The sequence below is a fragment of the Mytilus edulis genome, chromosome 5, assembly GCF_963676685.1.
Source record: "Mytilus edulis chromosome 5, xbMytEdul2.2, whole genome shotgun sequence".
In the NCBI taxonomy this organism is placed as follows: domain Eukaryota; kingdom Metazoa; phylum Mollusca; class Bivalvia; order Mytilida; family Mytilidae; genus Mytilus; species Mytilus edulis.
In genome coordinates, this window is record NC_092348.1 from 58943142 (window position 1) to 58958225 (window position 15084).

The window sequence follows — 15084 nt, forward strand, 5'->3', positions numbered from 1 at the left end:
TTGCAACAATCCTAAAGACAATAAAAACCGTTTGCTTCAAAACCACACGCTTTCAACTCAAACTAGGTTTACAAACTTTCCTTTTACACTTCTTTATTTGCTTGTATTCACTTTCCGATGTTTACCCGTCGACAGCCAAATAACAAATGAGCGACTCGCACATTGAATCGGTGTTTTTATATACCAAGAACACGGACCTCGAAGAGAGCACCCTAACAACAATTAATGCGTCTCATAACAACCAAGGATAATAGGATAATTGTATATGTAGTTTTCGTTAACGTATTGTTCAAATGGGTAATTTATTATAGATAACAATCCGACATTGATTAACAAATATTGTCGTATGGCTAAACTGCATTTTTGTCACAAAAGGACAATTAAAATCTCATTTGTTTCGAACTATTTAACTCTTAATCATAATAAATAAAATAAACAAAATGGCTTTTGCGTAGAACAGTTGTGTCATTGGTTGTAAGTACGAAAGTGGCATCAATTCAAGAATAAAGAACATTAGTTGGTTCTTTTATTGGGGACTATGAAAAAAGCTGTCATAAAAGTTGTACACACGCGCAAACGTGTAATTGAAGAAGAAAACAAAATGACAAATGAATGAAACCTAAATTTGAATTTGGTTTTTGTCGTAAAATTGAAAAAAAAACTCTGAGGTATAGTTTCTGGAAGCATATGAAGAAGACGAAACTTAACATGCGATTTCTCCGGGTAAGAGTAATTCATTTCTGTGTTTTTAAGACATAAGCATAGAACTTTCTTTCATGATATAATTGGACGCTTTCTATTGAATAATATAAATAAAACACGTCATTATTACATAAACTATATTCAAATATATTTTAGGGAATGCACCTGTTTTAAGTTTTATAATTATTGGTGCGTTAAGGCTGATAATAAATATAAACTATGGGTATTGTGTAATAATCTAATTGCATAAATTTTAGCTGCGTCGGATAGAAATCGACCTTATGTATTTGAATATCAATAAATCAATATATATGATTGACAATAATAATATAATTTCAATATGTATTTTGATTTCTTTCAATACTTTTCTCGTTTTTTTTAAGTCAGTAAAACATTTTTATTTGTAGATATTGCACTGGAGAACTCGAGTGGTAAAATCTTTAAATCTCGAATCATTTGAATACTTCAATTTAAAAAGCATTCAAAATCACCCATCTGAAAGACAGTTTAAAAAAACCCACAGTAGAAACCTTTATGGAAAAGTTAAACTTCAAACTTTCATTTTAAAATTGATGAGTATAGCATGATTAATTCAAAATTTATATGCTAGCACAATTACATTTAAATTGTAAAGAATGAATTTAACCAACTGCTGAATATTTGGAACAGAACGGAATCTATAGGTGTACAGCTATTTCATCATGGCAACAACACACCAGTTTGCTCTGTCAATCATCATTACAGTAATATGTGTGGAACCAGTATTTTCCTGTTCATACAGTTGGAATGAAACATATAAGTTGGTCGCCAATTGTGAAAATCAAGGATTAACATCTGTGCCAAGGAATCTAAGTCGAGATATACAGGAGTTAATATTTTCACAGAACTTGATAGACATACTCAAAAACAATTCATTCATCAATTATACCAACATGGATATATATATATATGAAATTCATGAGGATGCTTTTGCAGGACTTAATTCGCTTAAAGTTTTGAAGGTAAATGATAATTTGATTAACATCACAATTCTCCCAGAGGGAGTATTCAAACATCTTAATAATTTAGTTGCACTGGATATAAGTAGAAATAAAAAGCAATTGAATGAAAGCAATCAGTTTATTTATCCCGATGGCACATTTTCTAGATTGGAACGATTGCAGAATCTCTCAATTGATCTATACATGTTTCCTGTATTTGGTAGAGGATTTATAAAACTTCACAACCTCACCTCATTGGATTTTCATAAATGTTATTTGCGAAAAAGTAGTGGATTTAAGCTAGGGAACTCAACATTTCAAAATTTTCGTCAAACCTGGAAGAACTTTATATCAGAGGCTGTCGTCATTTTTTTCCAAATGGAACATGGATTACTTGAACATTTTCCTAACTTAAAAATTTTAGACTTGTCAAATTCATACGTTCACCTGTATCAGGCATTGCGTATTCTTCATCCGTTTCAATATAAGAACATGTCCGTTATAAACTTTCACCACATAACTGATAGTTCAATCAATGGAAATGATTTCCCGTACTCTGTTGTTATAACAGAAGAATTAATGAAATATCTAAAAACTATTTGTATAGAATCATTGGACTTGTCGAAAACAGGAATCGTTGATTACCAGAAACACTCTTTATTTTCGTTTGAGCACCCAAAATGCTTCAAAGTCTTTATTATGTCTGCTACTAGACTACCGGCAACGATTTCAGACCACTACTTTGAAATAATTAGATTCATAAAACATGCTGCTTATATAAAGGTCTACGATTTTTCATACCTTACTTCAGATTATCCTGATCCCGTTTATTTAAACGTATACCATCCTGAAACCTTGAATCATTTTGAAAATAGGATTCAAAACGTTTATTTTTCACCGGAAGTCAGTATTTTCCTTCCGCCGTCTTTAGAATTTCTTCGATTTACTCACATTTCATCAGTCTTAAGTTCAGCGTTTATCATATGTGCGAACACATCGCTAAGATATCTTGATGTGTCATTTGGTGTCTACCAGCATTTTCCGAATGGAACGGACGACTGTGGAAAGCAGCTGAAATACTTAGACATTTCTGGAAGTCCTAAGGCAATCATAACATTTCCAAAAATACCCCTTCCAAAACTCACCATCTTAAAAATGACACATGCACGCATAGACCAATTAATTTTAAAAGGTAAAGAATGGATGGTATTCCGAGCACCATATTTGCGAAATATAGACATATCTTTCAATAATTTATGGACATTGGAGAGAAAAACATTTTTGAATCAGCCTAATATTACGCATTTAAACATGTCAAACAATCTTTTCAGGGCCATTCCTACTTTTGTTAAAAACCTACAAAATTTGGAATATTTAAATCTTTCTAACAATTTGATTGTTTCTATTAATGATACCATGAGGCGTTGGCTGAATAATGTGTCCTCAAATCGAAAGTTTGTCCTTGACTTGAGTAACAACGATTTAGTTTGTTCGTGTGATACGATAAACTTCCTTTCGTGGATGGAGATTAAGAAAGAAATATTTCATGATGCAGACAATTATACGTGTACATACACAAAGAAAAGCGAACAAGTCCCATTAAAGAAAGTAATAAAAAATAAAAATAAATACTTCCTATATTGTGAAGTTAAAAAGAATATGTGGCTACTTCCTTTATGTATATCAGTTGGAAGTGCGTTTGGTATATTCATACCTCTTTCTCTCCTTTATAACTATAGATGGAAAATAACTCTTTACATGTATAGAAAAGTGAGGCGTGTTGTTGAGAACAATTTACATGAAAACTATATGTACGACGCATATGTTTCATATGAAGACAGAAGCGTAACATGGATTCAAAAGTTTCTTCTCCACAAAAATTGAAGATGAATGGGGACTTAAAGTGTGCTTACATGATCGAGATATTCTTCCTGGGGATCTAACTGCAGATGCGAAAGCCGAATCTATTAAAGAAAGCAGACATTTTGTTTTCATAATTACTGAACATTTTACCGAAGGAAAATGGGGAAAATTTGAAATAGAAAGGGCAGTGTACGAAAAATGTACTACAAACCTGAGAAAAATAATTGTTATTTTACAAAACATTCAAGTTAAGGACATTCCAGAGCAAATTGTAAAGATTTCAAATGATGTTTGCTTCATTGAATTACCATTGGAAGAAAACGAAATTTATGACAAAATAGATCACCAAAGAACCTGGCTTAAGTTAAATGCTCTGTTTTATCTTAATTAGGAAACGTTTTTATGTTTGCAACATTCTGAGTTTTGAGTTTATGTTACAAATTTTAAAGTCGAAGTTTAAAGGGGCACTAGCTACGAGATATATAAAAAATCTAAAGTTTGATTTTTTTCTGTTCAATCAATAATGAAAGTGAAATAGTGAAATAACAATTCGCTTTTTGTAGCCAAAAAGGTTCAATTTTGACAAATTACGCTAAGAAACATTGATAATTAGTTCTTCACTTGCAAGTGAATGAGTCGACCTCTTTAAATCCGTATTCATGTGAACTTCAATTTAACCCCTAGCTAGAGATTGACAACGCATGCATTGTACGTGTACTGGTTATTTAAAGAAAAGGAATGTCAACAATGAAAGTGAAACTACGGTAAATCATTTGATTACTAATTCGATGCACATAAAATCATTCTTATACGGTTAAAAACAATGAGAAACATCTATTTTTAATCTATAAAATAAAATCAAACAGACCTATAAAAATCCAATTGCACGTGTTGGTTTAATCTATTCATATCTTTATTTATGTTTACATCGCTTATATCTGAGGTCAAATCGATAGTTAATTAGATGGCGTCTGGACTAAAATACACACGAAACGAACCTATATATTATCTACCCCATGCTCTATAAACTGTTTATTTTAGACTTTTGATAGTTTGGATAAATGTTTTACATTGTTATAAATCATATATGAGAATTTGAGTCAAATTGGTGACCATGAATTTGACAGCTAGTGCCCCTTTAACAGTCCTGAAATAAATAAATCAGTTGATAATTATTTTTACATCAGTTTCTGTTTTTTCGTGTTATTGTTTTTAAACGATTTGATTTGTACTCATCTTGCGCATAACATAGAGTATTATATACCTATCATACGATGGGGTTGCTGTCACAGTTTCGAATAACAAATATCTCCATTTAGCGATATGGTATATTAAAAAGATACACAATGACTTTTAATAGTCTTTGTTTGTATCTGATATTTTTGTCCTTTCGAATAAATGTGTTACTCAATTGGCATTATTTTTGTCTTTGGTATTTTTCTGTTATAATAATTGTTCTTATTTGTTAAGTCATTTTGTGCTATAGGGGTGGTTCGATATAAAAAATACAATCATTCGAATCTTGAAATTTACAATGAAAGTATTTTCGATTCAGTAACTAGTATCTGATAGACTTTTTGCAGGGTATTTTCAAATCATCTATTGAAAAAAATTAATCGTTGTATTATTTCTATTTTGTTTGTCTTTTAAGGGATCATCGTCTTCGATAGGTGTATTTATGTTGATTCTTTCTTGGAAGCATGTGTGTATCTTTAGTTTGTAATTAGATAGTGAAATGATCACCTCCACCTTTCAACAGTGAGCAAAACCCTTACCATAAAGTAAGCTATTAAAGGCCCCAATATTACAAAATTTATAACAATTCATAAGAGACAACTGCTGGCATAATTTGTGATTAAACATATATTATCATGAGATATAGGTATTCATGTATACCCCCGCTTGAAATATTCTGTTAAGATGAAGTTGATTAGCAATGGATGTGAAATGTCAAATAGTGTTGCTACCAAATTACAGAGTGTTCGAAATTTACGGAACTTTTGTCGCAAATTCATATACGATCATTATGTGTTAGAATATATCAGTATGATGATTAATAGAAAATTGATGAACGACTAATCTGAAAACACATCACATGGTATGACATGTCCATGAATTCGAAACAGACACACGATGGCTATAACAACATATCCCTCCTTATGCGGGGGTATACCAACAAAGGAAAACAAAATATGGCAAACAGGAACTAATTTAAAAGACGATCACTGATTTTCGGGCTTCTGACTGGAGACAAGCATTTAATAGAAGACCAAATGATACACCAAAATATATTTCATTGAGGCACATACAAGCGTCCTTAATGTAGATCTACATCTTTGATTTACAGAAAAAGGTTATTATATATTTGCCCCTCCTATTCAGCTCAACAGAACCCGAATGTGCCCTTATGTCATCACTTGACATCCGTCGTCGTAAGTCATCGTCGTAAACTATTTCAATAAACTTCACACCTGAATCTACTGGGACTAATACTTCCAAACGTTAAATGAATGTTTCTTAGGGTATCTAGTTAATAAACTGTATCCAACGTTTTGGCTAAAAATAGAACATAGGGTCAAATGCAGTTTTGGGGTTATACCTAAAACATAAAGCATTTAGAGCAGATAGGAAAAGGGTAATGTGTTCAATAGGTCAAGATCTATTAGACCTTTAATTTCAGACGAACCGAACAACCCATTGTTGGGTTGCTGCCACTTAATTGGTAATTTTAAGGAAATTTTGCAGTTTTTGGTTATTACCTTGAATACTATTGAATATAAATATAAACTGTAAAAACAGCGAAAATGTTCAGCAAAGTAAAATCTACAAACAAACTTTATATCACAAAAATTGTCAACTAAACGTACACTATAAGGCGTTATTGCCTTTTAAAAACAATTTTTCACAATTTGATCATCTAACTTGCTTGCCTTACTTTATAAAAATCTTCAGAAACAGATAAATAAATACGAACATAAATACAATACAATGGATTGGAAAACAAGTGACAAGTCACTTATAGAAATTCCTCTCCTTTTGAACGGCAAAATCAATTACAATGGACAGAAAATGTACAATCATATAATATAATATCATAGAAAAAGAAATCAAATGTAATGGAAATTAACATATAATGCAGATAGTATTTTTTAATATTGGGTGACATGTTGTTGGGCCAACAAGAACTATTATGTAAATCTCTTAGTTTTCAATATATAGTCTAGGACAATAAGAAAGTTGTTTTTATATCGGTAATGTTCGGATCACCATAAAGTAACATATCTATGTTAAGTGTACCAACTAGGTTAACAAAAAAGGCTACACGAATTCGACGATAATTGGGACAGTTTAGAAGGAAGTGTTCTGAGGTTTCTATCTGTTTACATTTACAAAATGGGTCTGATTCCAAATTTTTCTAATACAAGTGATCTTTAAGACTACTGCTCTCGGTACGGATTCGGGTATGATATATCTGGCACAGTCTACTGCCTGCATTATAATAATTTGGTATAGAATGATTTATCCTAAGAAATGCTTTTAGTGGAGCGATAGAAGCAGCATTTTTTATATCTGGGGAAGGCTATTCCAAAGTCGAACTGTTTATGGAAGGAAACTATTCATATAATATGTAGTTCGACAGGGTACTGAAGGAAAATTATTTGCGTAACGAGTTCTGTACTGATGTATGTTTCTAAACTGATCGGGTAGGATATCACTTAGATAACATGGGGTCTTTCCATTCACCATATTATGAAAAAGTAAAAGTTTATGCTTATCTCTTTGCTGTTGAAGAGTCTCCCATCCGCATTCTGCCAACAGAAAGCGTAGACTGGTGAGTTTTGTTGCACCAGTAACGATGCGTGCAGTATCGTAATTTACATGTTTAAAGTGGACGGACACCCACTCAAAATGTTATTTAGTTAAGAATCTATTTTATATTTGTATAGTAATAAAACGTCTTATCTCTTTGAAATAATGTCAGAAACCTGTAAAAATGATATAAATATATTACCCATTTTAAATTTCCCGCCGACATGGCAGATACGATTTTGTTTTTATTAGTGACGTCACCCGTCTATTTTGATTCCAACATTCGATTACGTAATACCATCAAAGCAAAACAAAAAACATTCACCGATTATTCATGGATAGAGAAGATAAAATGGGCTTGGTTTCGTATAATTTTGAACCAGAATATTCTGTCGAGGAAATGAACACTAATTCCGTAGCCGAGACAACATCACAGCAGGCATTCCCGACTTTGGAAGAATGGTGTGATTGTGGAAATTGCCAGCAAATGCCGTCCCCAGAGGAATGTGTATGTTGCAGACATGCAGAGTTTGTCTATCCAAATTTAGAGGACCATCAGTGCATTATGCAAATTGAGAGTTTTGACAATCTTATTTTAAACCCCGATGTATTGGCACTGTCATTTATACAGATGATGATGTTTAGGAGGCAACGTGGTCGTGCACCTGACCAGTTAAACTCGAGGTAATTTCTTTAAAAATGGGAGAAGGAACCATTGGAACTTTACCGGAGGTGATTTTTTTTAACTACATGAAAGTGCCGTTTTGCCGTTTTATATTTTCTGATATCATTGTCGTTATTTCGGTGCGGTAAAAAAAAGTGAGTGTGTGTGGTGGGGTGTGGGGGGGGGGGGGGGGTCGGGGTAGTACGAAAATAAGCGTTAGAACCCTCTTGGACATTTTTCACAGAGCATGCTGGTATAATTTTATACATGTACCAGGTCTCAAGTAGAATATCCCACAAGACAAGTGAAGTTTAAAAGGTTGACCCAACATTTGTGTGTCTACCATGCACAATATCAAAATGTGAAATTTTATAGAAATCAGTCATTGTATATGTATTTATCCTATTTCAGACAGTCACGGTTAGTTGCCTACAGACAATTTGTATGTTTGATGCTGAAAGGTGAGAGACACGGAAAGAGTAATAGAGTGGTTATTCCATCCTGTGTTGTTAGAAAAATCAGAGATAGTTTCCTAGATGATGATGGTGATTATACTGGATTCAAGTTGGCTATTGATGATGTTCTGGACTTATTTGTTTAACATCACACCAGTTTTTCTTAACTTTGTCATCATTAAAAAAAGGTTTTCCAGATTTTTATCTATAATGTAAATATTATGGTAAAGAATAAGTCTTCAGGAAACAAAGTGGCCGTCCTTAGACACCTTTTCCATTATACTGTAAGTTCAGAATTTTTTGTTATTGCCACAATAATCAACTGAAATCAGTTTCACAAAAAAACAACTTGCGATATGTTAGTTCATAGCATTATTTGTAATCAAAGTGATTAAAATTGCATTTGTTCATTGTTCAGTATTCAGATTCGAAGCTACTAATCTGTTCTGTAGATTGACAACCTTGCTAATTGGTAGTAGCAGCTACACCTTATTCTTTTAACAGTATAACACAGCATTTCTATGTTCAGCGAATCTTGAAAATGGAGTCAAAACTAAAAGAACTACTACATCTACTAGGCTCCAATATTTTTGTTTATGAAATTTTTAAATTTAAGAGGGTAACCACCTGAGTCAGATATTCTAAGTACAAACATAATATAATTGATTTATCTAAGATTTTTTTTATTGCTTTATCTATGTTTTGATAGATTTATCTAAGTTTGAATGATTAATCTAAGTTTAATTGATTTCTTGGTTTATCTTTTACCCACTAACAATTCACTAATTGGTTTTCTAATGTCTTGTAGACAGTATGAAGTACTTCCACATATTGACGACTTTGACTGCAGAATGGCTGCAGAATCAATTATAGAGAAACTTATCTCCAAATACCAATTCAGTTCACCACAGGTAACTATTCATACAAATTATATTTCATTGTAGTTTTGGGCATTCACATTTGTCTCATTATTCCTTTATGTAGTCTACCCTGTTTACATCTATAAAAATAATAATCAATTTCATAAAAGTGAACGTTCCTTTCCTAAACTAAAATATGCACCAATTCAAAGATTACAAACTGAAAAATGGAAAATAATCTTGTTTAGTAATCTCTTGTTGTTCTATTTTGTGTATACAATAATTTACATATTGGATCCCTTAAATATCGATCTCTTCTTATACATGTTTTTTGTAAGTCTTGTTGGCAATATTGACTAACGTTAGTTTTTTTTTATGTAGGAATATCAAAATGCAAACGGATTTAAAGTCAAGCTTCCAGATATACAATATGTTAATTACAAATCAGACATGCAGATAACGAAAGAACAACCATCTGAGCTGACAAATGAACAACACAATAACAATAGTAAGTCAGTTGTTTTGTTTGTTACGTTTATCTAGATTGAATAACGCCAAACATGGCAAAAGTGCTGGTCAGTTTCAAATTGCGGCGGCCTTTCACTTAAATATAAGCAACAGTAGTATACCGCTGTTCAAAAGTCATTAATCGATTAAGAGAAAACAAATCTGGGTAAAAAACGTATACCGAGGGATACAAAGCAACTATAAGAGGAAAACAACAAAACAACAAAACACTGAAGTGCAACAAAAACAAACGACAATGCAACATAAAAGAGTGGCGGAAAGATACCAAGGTGACATTTAAACTCATAAGTCGAAAATAAACTGACAACACCTTGGCTAAACAAGAAAATGTTATTCAGACAAACAATATTACACATTATCTTACCTCCTATACATTTCTAGGAATATGATTGGTTAAAAGCGTCCGCGTGGAGACCGTGTATATTTCATATAAGGTTAGTAGGGAGGCGGGGCTTTATATGGGGTGAGAGCAATGCTCAAATCCCCATATGGAATTTACTGACCCAGTGACCCCATATATACCTTATAAGGTCACTAGAACACTATGTAACTAATAATACACAACATAAAGCCAAAGCAAATCTGTGGAAAAAATACATCATATCTACAAACTATACTATTAAACGAGAAGACCTCATTTTGTGTGTCGCTTCTCTTCCTTCCACAATAAACCAATCATCATGCCTCTGTGTCCTATAGGTAACATGCATAGTCGCATTTGTCATCTATTCTTATGATTATTCAGATTGCGTTTTTTTGGGAGAAAAACGACAAAAAAGGTGTCCGGATATGATTTCGTCATCAGACTGACTTTTAGTCATAGATATAATTTCCGGTTTGAAACATGCATAAATACAACCAATCGTATGATAGATAACAAAAATGAAAAATAAATAAGCCAATCAGAGCGTTCTCCATATAATGGTGTTTAGATCGCAAGAACCACAATTATTATACCTCCTTATAGAGGACAATTATTTTTCGCTTTTATCTACATGTAAACCACGATTATACTACTTTTAATATATAGATACTCTCTGTATTCTGTCTACTGTTTTCTTTGAAATGTTTACTATTTAAGGGGTCATACCAGTTGCATATATATTAAAATAAGTAAAACATGTGACACAAGTACAACCAATCGTATGATAGATAACAAAAATGAAAAATAAATAAGCCATTTAGAGCGTTCTCCATAATATCATGGTGTTTAGATCGCAAGAATCGCAACTATTCTACCTCCTTAGAGAGGACAATTATTTTTCGCGTTTCATATATAGTATCATGGTGTTTGAATCGCAAGAACCACAACTATTATACCTCATTAGAGAGGATAATTATTTTTCGCGTTTATATACATGTAAACTACGATTATACCACTTTAATATATAGAGACTCTCTGTATTCTGTCAGGGACTTTCTATGTTAGTATAGAAAGTCCCTGATTCTGTCTACTGTTTCTTTGAAATGTTTAATATTTAAGGGGTCATACCACTTGCATATATATATTAAAATAAGTAAAACATGCTCAACTTCATCTAAAGTTTAAAAAAAACTTTAACCTGAAGCGGGACAGACGGACGGACGGACGACCGAACGCATGGATGCACAGACTAGAAAACATAATGCCCATAAATGGGGCAAAACAAAATATTGTTGAAAGGGAAAACGGTAATTTGGCAAAAATGAAAGTAAGGTAGAGATTAGAGGGAGGCAGGACCTTTTTCGGGGCGTCTGGATCGGGTGTTTTTAATCTCGGGATTTGGGGATTGATCCTTACGGGATCAGGGAATATATTTTTCGATTTCGGGATATGAATTTCTTTAAATTCTGCATCATGGGCTCGGAATTTCATGGTTATAAGCCCGGAATTTGGGGATCAGGACCCATTCGACCACCCTTCAAATTAGCCTTAGTCGGTCTTAGTCATTTATACCTGATTCATATCCTACCAATGGCATGTTAATAAAGTCATTTATACCTGATTCATATCCTACCAATGGCATGTTAATAAAGTCATTTATACCTGATTCATATCCTACCAATGGCATGTTAATAAGGCTCTTAAAAGAAAAAGCACTGATGGGTTGTCCTAGACGCATATTTTGTTAGACTCATAATGGTCTGTATACAAGCAGTTACATTTATTACATGTTTGAAACGGTGCAAATTTTTAATTTCATTTAACGAAGCATTGTAGCAAAGGAGAAGAATAATTGTGGTCTGAGGCCAGAAACACGAAAATGAATTGAATTTAACAGAAAGGAAACAAATATCGGCCTTTGGAAAAAGGGAGAGGGCTTTTGGTACCTTTTATGAAATTCTTCATACATAATATCTTTTACAAAAAAATCATCCTACAACAGTTCACAAGCTGTATGCCCGCGATTTCGCGGGTGTGTTCTAGTATTCTTGATAAATCTGAGGTTTCCACGAGCCCAAATTGCCATATACAGATACACTATATTTGTATTGACAATTGATCAATTTCAATTATTTCATATAACGTTCAAAACTTTTCATTTTGCAGACATCAGTTGCCAAGACAACCAGTTTAATGTTTTAAGCAACAATTATGTGAAGACAAAGGATTTGTCGGAGAAAACAAACAAGTGCTTTGTTAAAATTAAAGAAGGTAAATAAATTATAAGAATTTAAAAAATGTTTATTGACATTTCATACAATTTCAATGTTTTCAAAGAAACATAAGACGATACAGCCATATCAAGTTCATATAAAAATGCGATTAGCTAGGTTATTTTTTTTTTTTTTTTTTTTTTTTTTTAAATATCTCTCTTGTTACATGATGCTCCTTTAAAAAAAAAAGGTAATATGAATACAATGAGATGTTACTCAATACGTCAATTAGACTGCAATCCAGATTCCCAACAAGACCAGGGGCGGATCCACCCATTTACTAAAGGCAGGTTCCTTACCAAGACTAAGGGAATATCAACTACATGTATGTGTCCACATTGAAAAACATTGTTCGTAAACGGGATGGTTCTAAACCCCTCCAATGGTTCGCCACTGAACGGTTATAGTCCACGGTTCCATAAGACATGTAGTGTCTATATGATATGTCATGTATCAGAGGAATAGGGCAAACTATTTCATACGTATTTGACATTTTTTTATTTAAATTAAAACTTATGTGCGGTAACGCCAACAAAACAGCAACCAAACGACATAAATAAAAAAAAAAAGGAATCATGTTAATATCCTATGTGTATTGTTTTTAAGTACATTATTGAAATAAATTATACCTAATACTTATATAGAATGTAATCAAAGTCCAGAGGATAGTGGTTGGCGTTTTGTTGTTTATAATATTAGATTTCTTTTTTCTCAGTTTTGTGAATGCAGAAAAAAATACTTCGACTTTTTTTTTAATTTTCAGGAATGATCGTTAAATTGAAGGTCACTACAGACGAGTCAGAAGTTGCCTTTGGATGGTATAAGACAAACCCGTGGACTCAAAAGAAATGTGGATTTTTTCGCAAATCTACGGAAAACATAGAGTTAACATAACCACAGTGGTAAATGGTCATATTTTAGAAATAATTACAACTACAAGTGTACTTTGATCATGGTTCATTATTGAGTTGTTGGAGTACATGTGTGCCGGTATGTGTGATTGAGAGAATACGTGTAGGTGGAAACGAAGGGACTGTAGTTTGTGTGAGAGAATGTGTGTGTAAGTTTGAGCGAGTAAGTCGTATGAAAGAGTGTTGGTGTGTGTGGGTGTGTGGGTGTGATTAGAGAAAACAAGGGAGTGGAGGTGATTGTGCTGTATGTCATTGTAAAATATATTTGAGTTTAAAGAAGTTTTTTTTTTATTAAATAATTATTTTTATGAATTGTCTTTATTCATTATTCAACAAGGTATTTCTATTTGTACCAAGTTTTCTTCATTAGTGCTAAACTAATCTGCGTGTTCCTAAAAGTGTAATATCACATTCAGGTTTCTTGTCACTTGCTTTACTAATAATAAGTAACAGTATTTGTCTCAGACAGAACAAGACTATGAAGCATTCTTGGAATCCTTGCATGAAGTAAAATTTATACATTGTCGATGCAATTTCTGGATAAAATTATCTGATGACTTGCAAGCTCTAAGACCATGGTTCAACACTGAGGTTGTGAGTTCGATCCCCGCTCGATCGTGCGGTTGAACTCGACTCCAATATCAATTGACTAGGATTGTCAGTTTTCCTATCAAAGGTCGGTGGTTTTCTCTGGGCACAAAATAGCCCGAAAGCGGTGTTTAAAAGTAGCGTTAAAACACCAAAATTCAAATCAAATCTAAAACCATCAAACAACAGCAGATGTATTCAATAAGTAACCGGGTTTGCACTAACATGAACAACGTTAATATGACGTGTACCACATGTGGAGCAGGCATGATCTGCTTACCCTTCTGGAGCACATAAGATCACCCCAAGTGTTTGGGGTTTGTGCGTGTTACTCAGTCTTTGTTTTTTTATGTTGTGTTTTTTGTACTATTGTTTATCTGTTTTTGTGTTGGTCTTTTTCTTCTTTTTTTTTGTCATCGCGTTGTCAGTTTATTTTCGTCTTATGAGTTCAAATGTCCATCTTTCGTCTTCTGTGTTGAATGTCCATCTGGTAGTATCTTTCGATTGTCTTTTACACTCTGTAAATAATAATAATATTCGATCATATCTTTATAAATAAGGAATTTGTTGTTGATTCCAGGTCTGTGGTCGTCTCTGATTATTATTTAAGCTAGTCTAGACAAGAAAGGAATTGGTTTTACAGAGATTTATTTACCGTATAGACATAGGTCTTTGCATACCATGTTTATTCAAGCAGGGAGAGCTACAATGTACATGTACATATCAAAACCAAACTACAGAGAGGTTTGAATTTGCGAGTCAACATACCCAAGTATGACTCGTTTCTTGAAGATTATAATATTGCTCTGTGATATAATGTTTACGTTAGTTAAGGTTGATCTAATTTGTATGCCCCACCTACGATAGTAGAGGGGCATAATGTTTTCTGGTCTGTGCCTCCGTCCGTTCGTTCCGCTTCAGGTTAAAGTTTTTGGTCAAGGTAGTTTTTGATGAAGTTGAAGTCCAATCAACTTGAAACTTAGTACACATGTTCCCATGATATGATCTTTCTAATTTTGATGTCAAATTAAAGTTTTGACCCCAATTTCATGGTCCATTGAACATAGAAAATGATAGTGCGAAATT

General features: G+C 33.0%; 1 protein-coding gene across 1 annotated transcript; it reads left to right on the top strand.

Moving 5' to 3' along the window:
- The first annotated feature begins 1266 nt into the window (after positions 1-1266).
- On the top strand, positions 1267-13722 carry LOC139524066 (uncharacterized). The gene is made up of 6 exons (XM_071318623.1): positions 1267-1703; positions 8431-8480; positions 9283-9385; positions 9716-9842; positions 12393-12497; positions 13263-13722. Exons 1-6 carry the CDS (start codon positions 1404-1406, stop codon positions 13391-13393), a joined length of 816 nt encoding a protein of 271 aa, XP_071174724.1. The 5' UTR covers positions 1267-1403; the 3' UTR covers positions 13394-13722.
- Positions 13723-15084: the final 1362 nt, after the last annotated feature.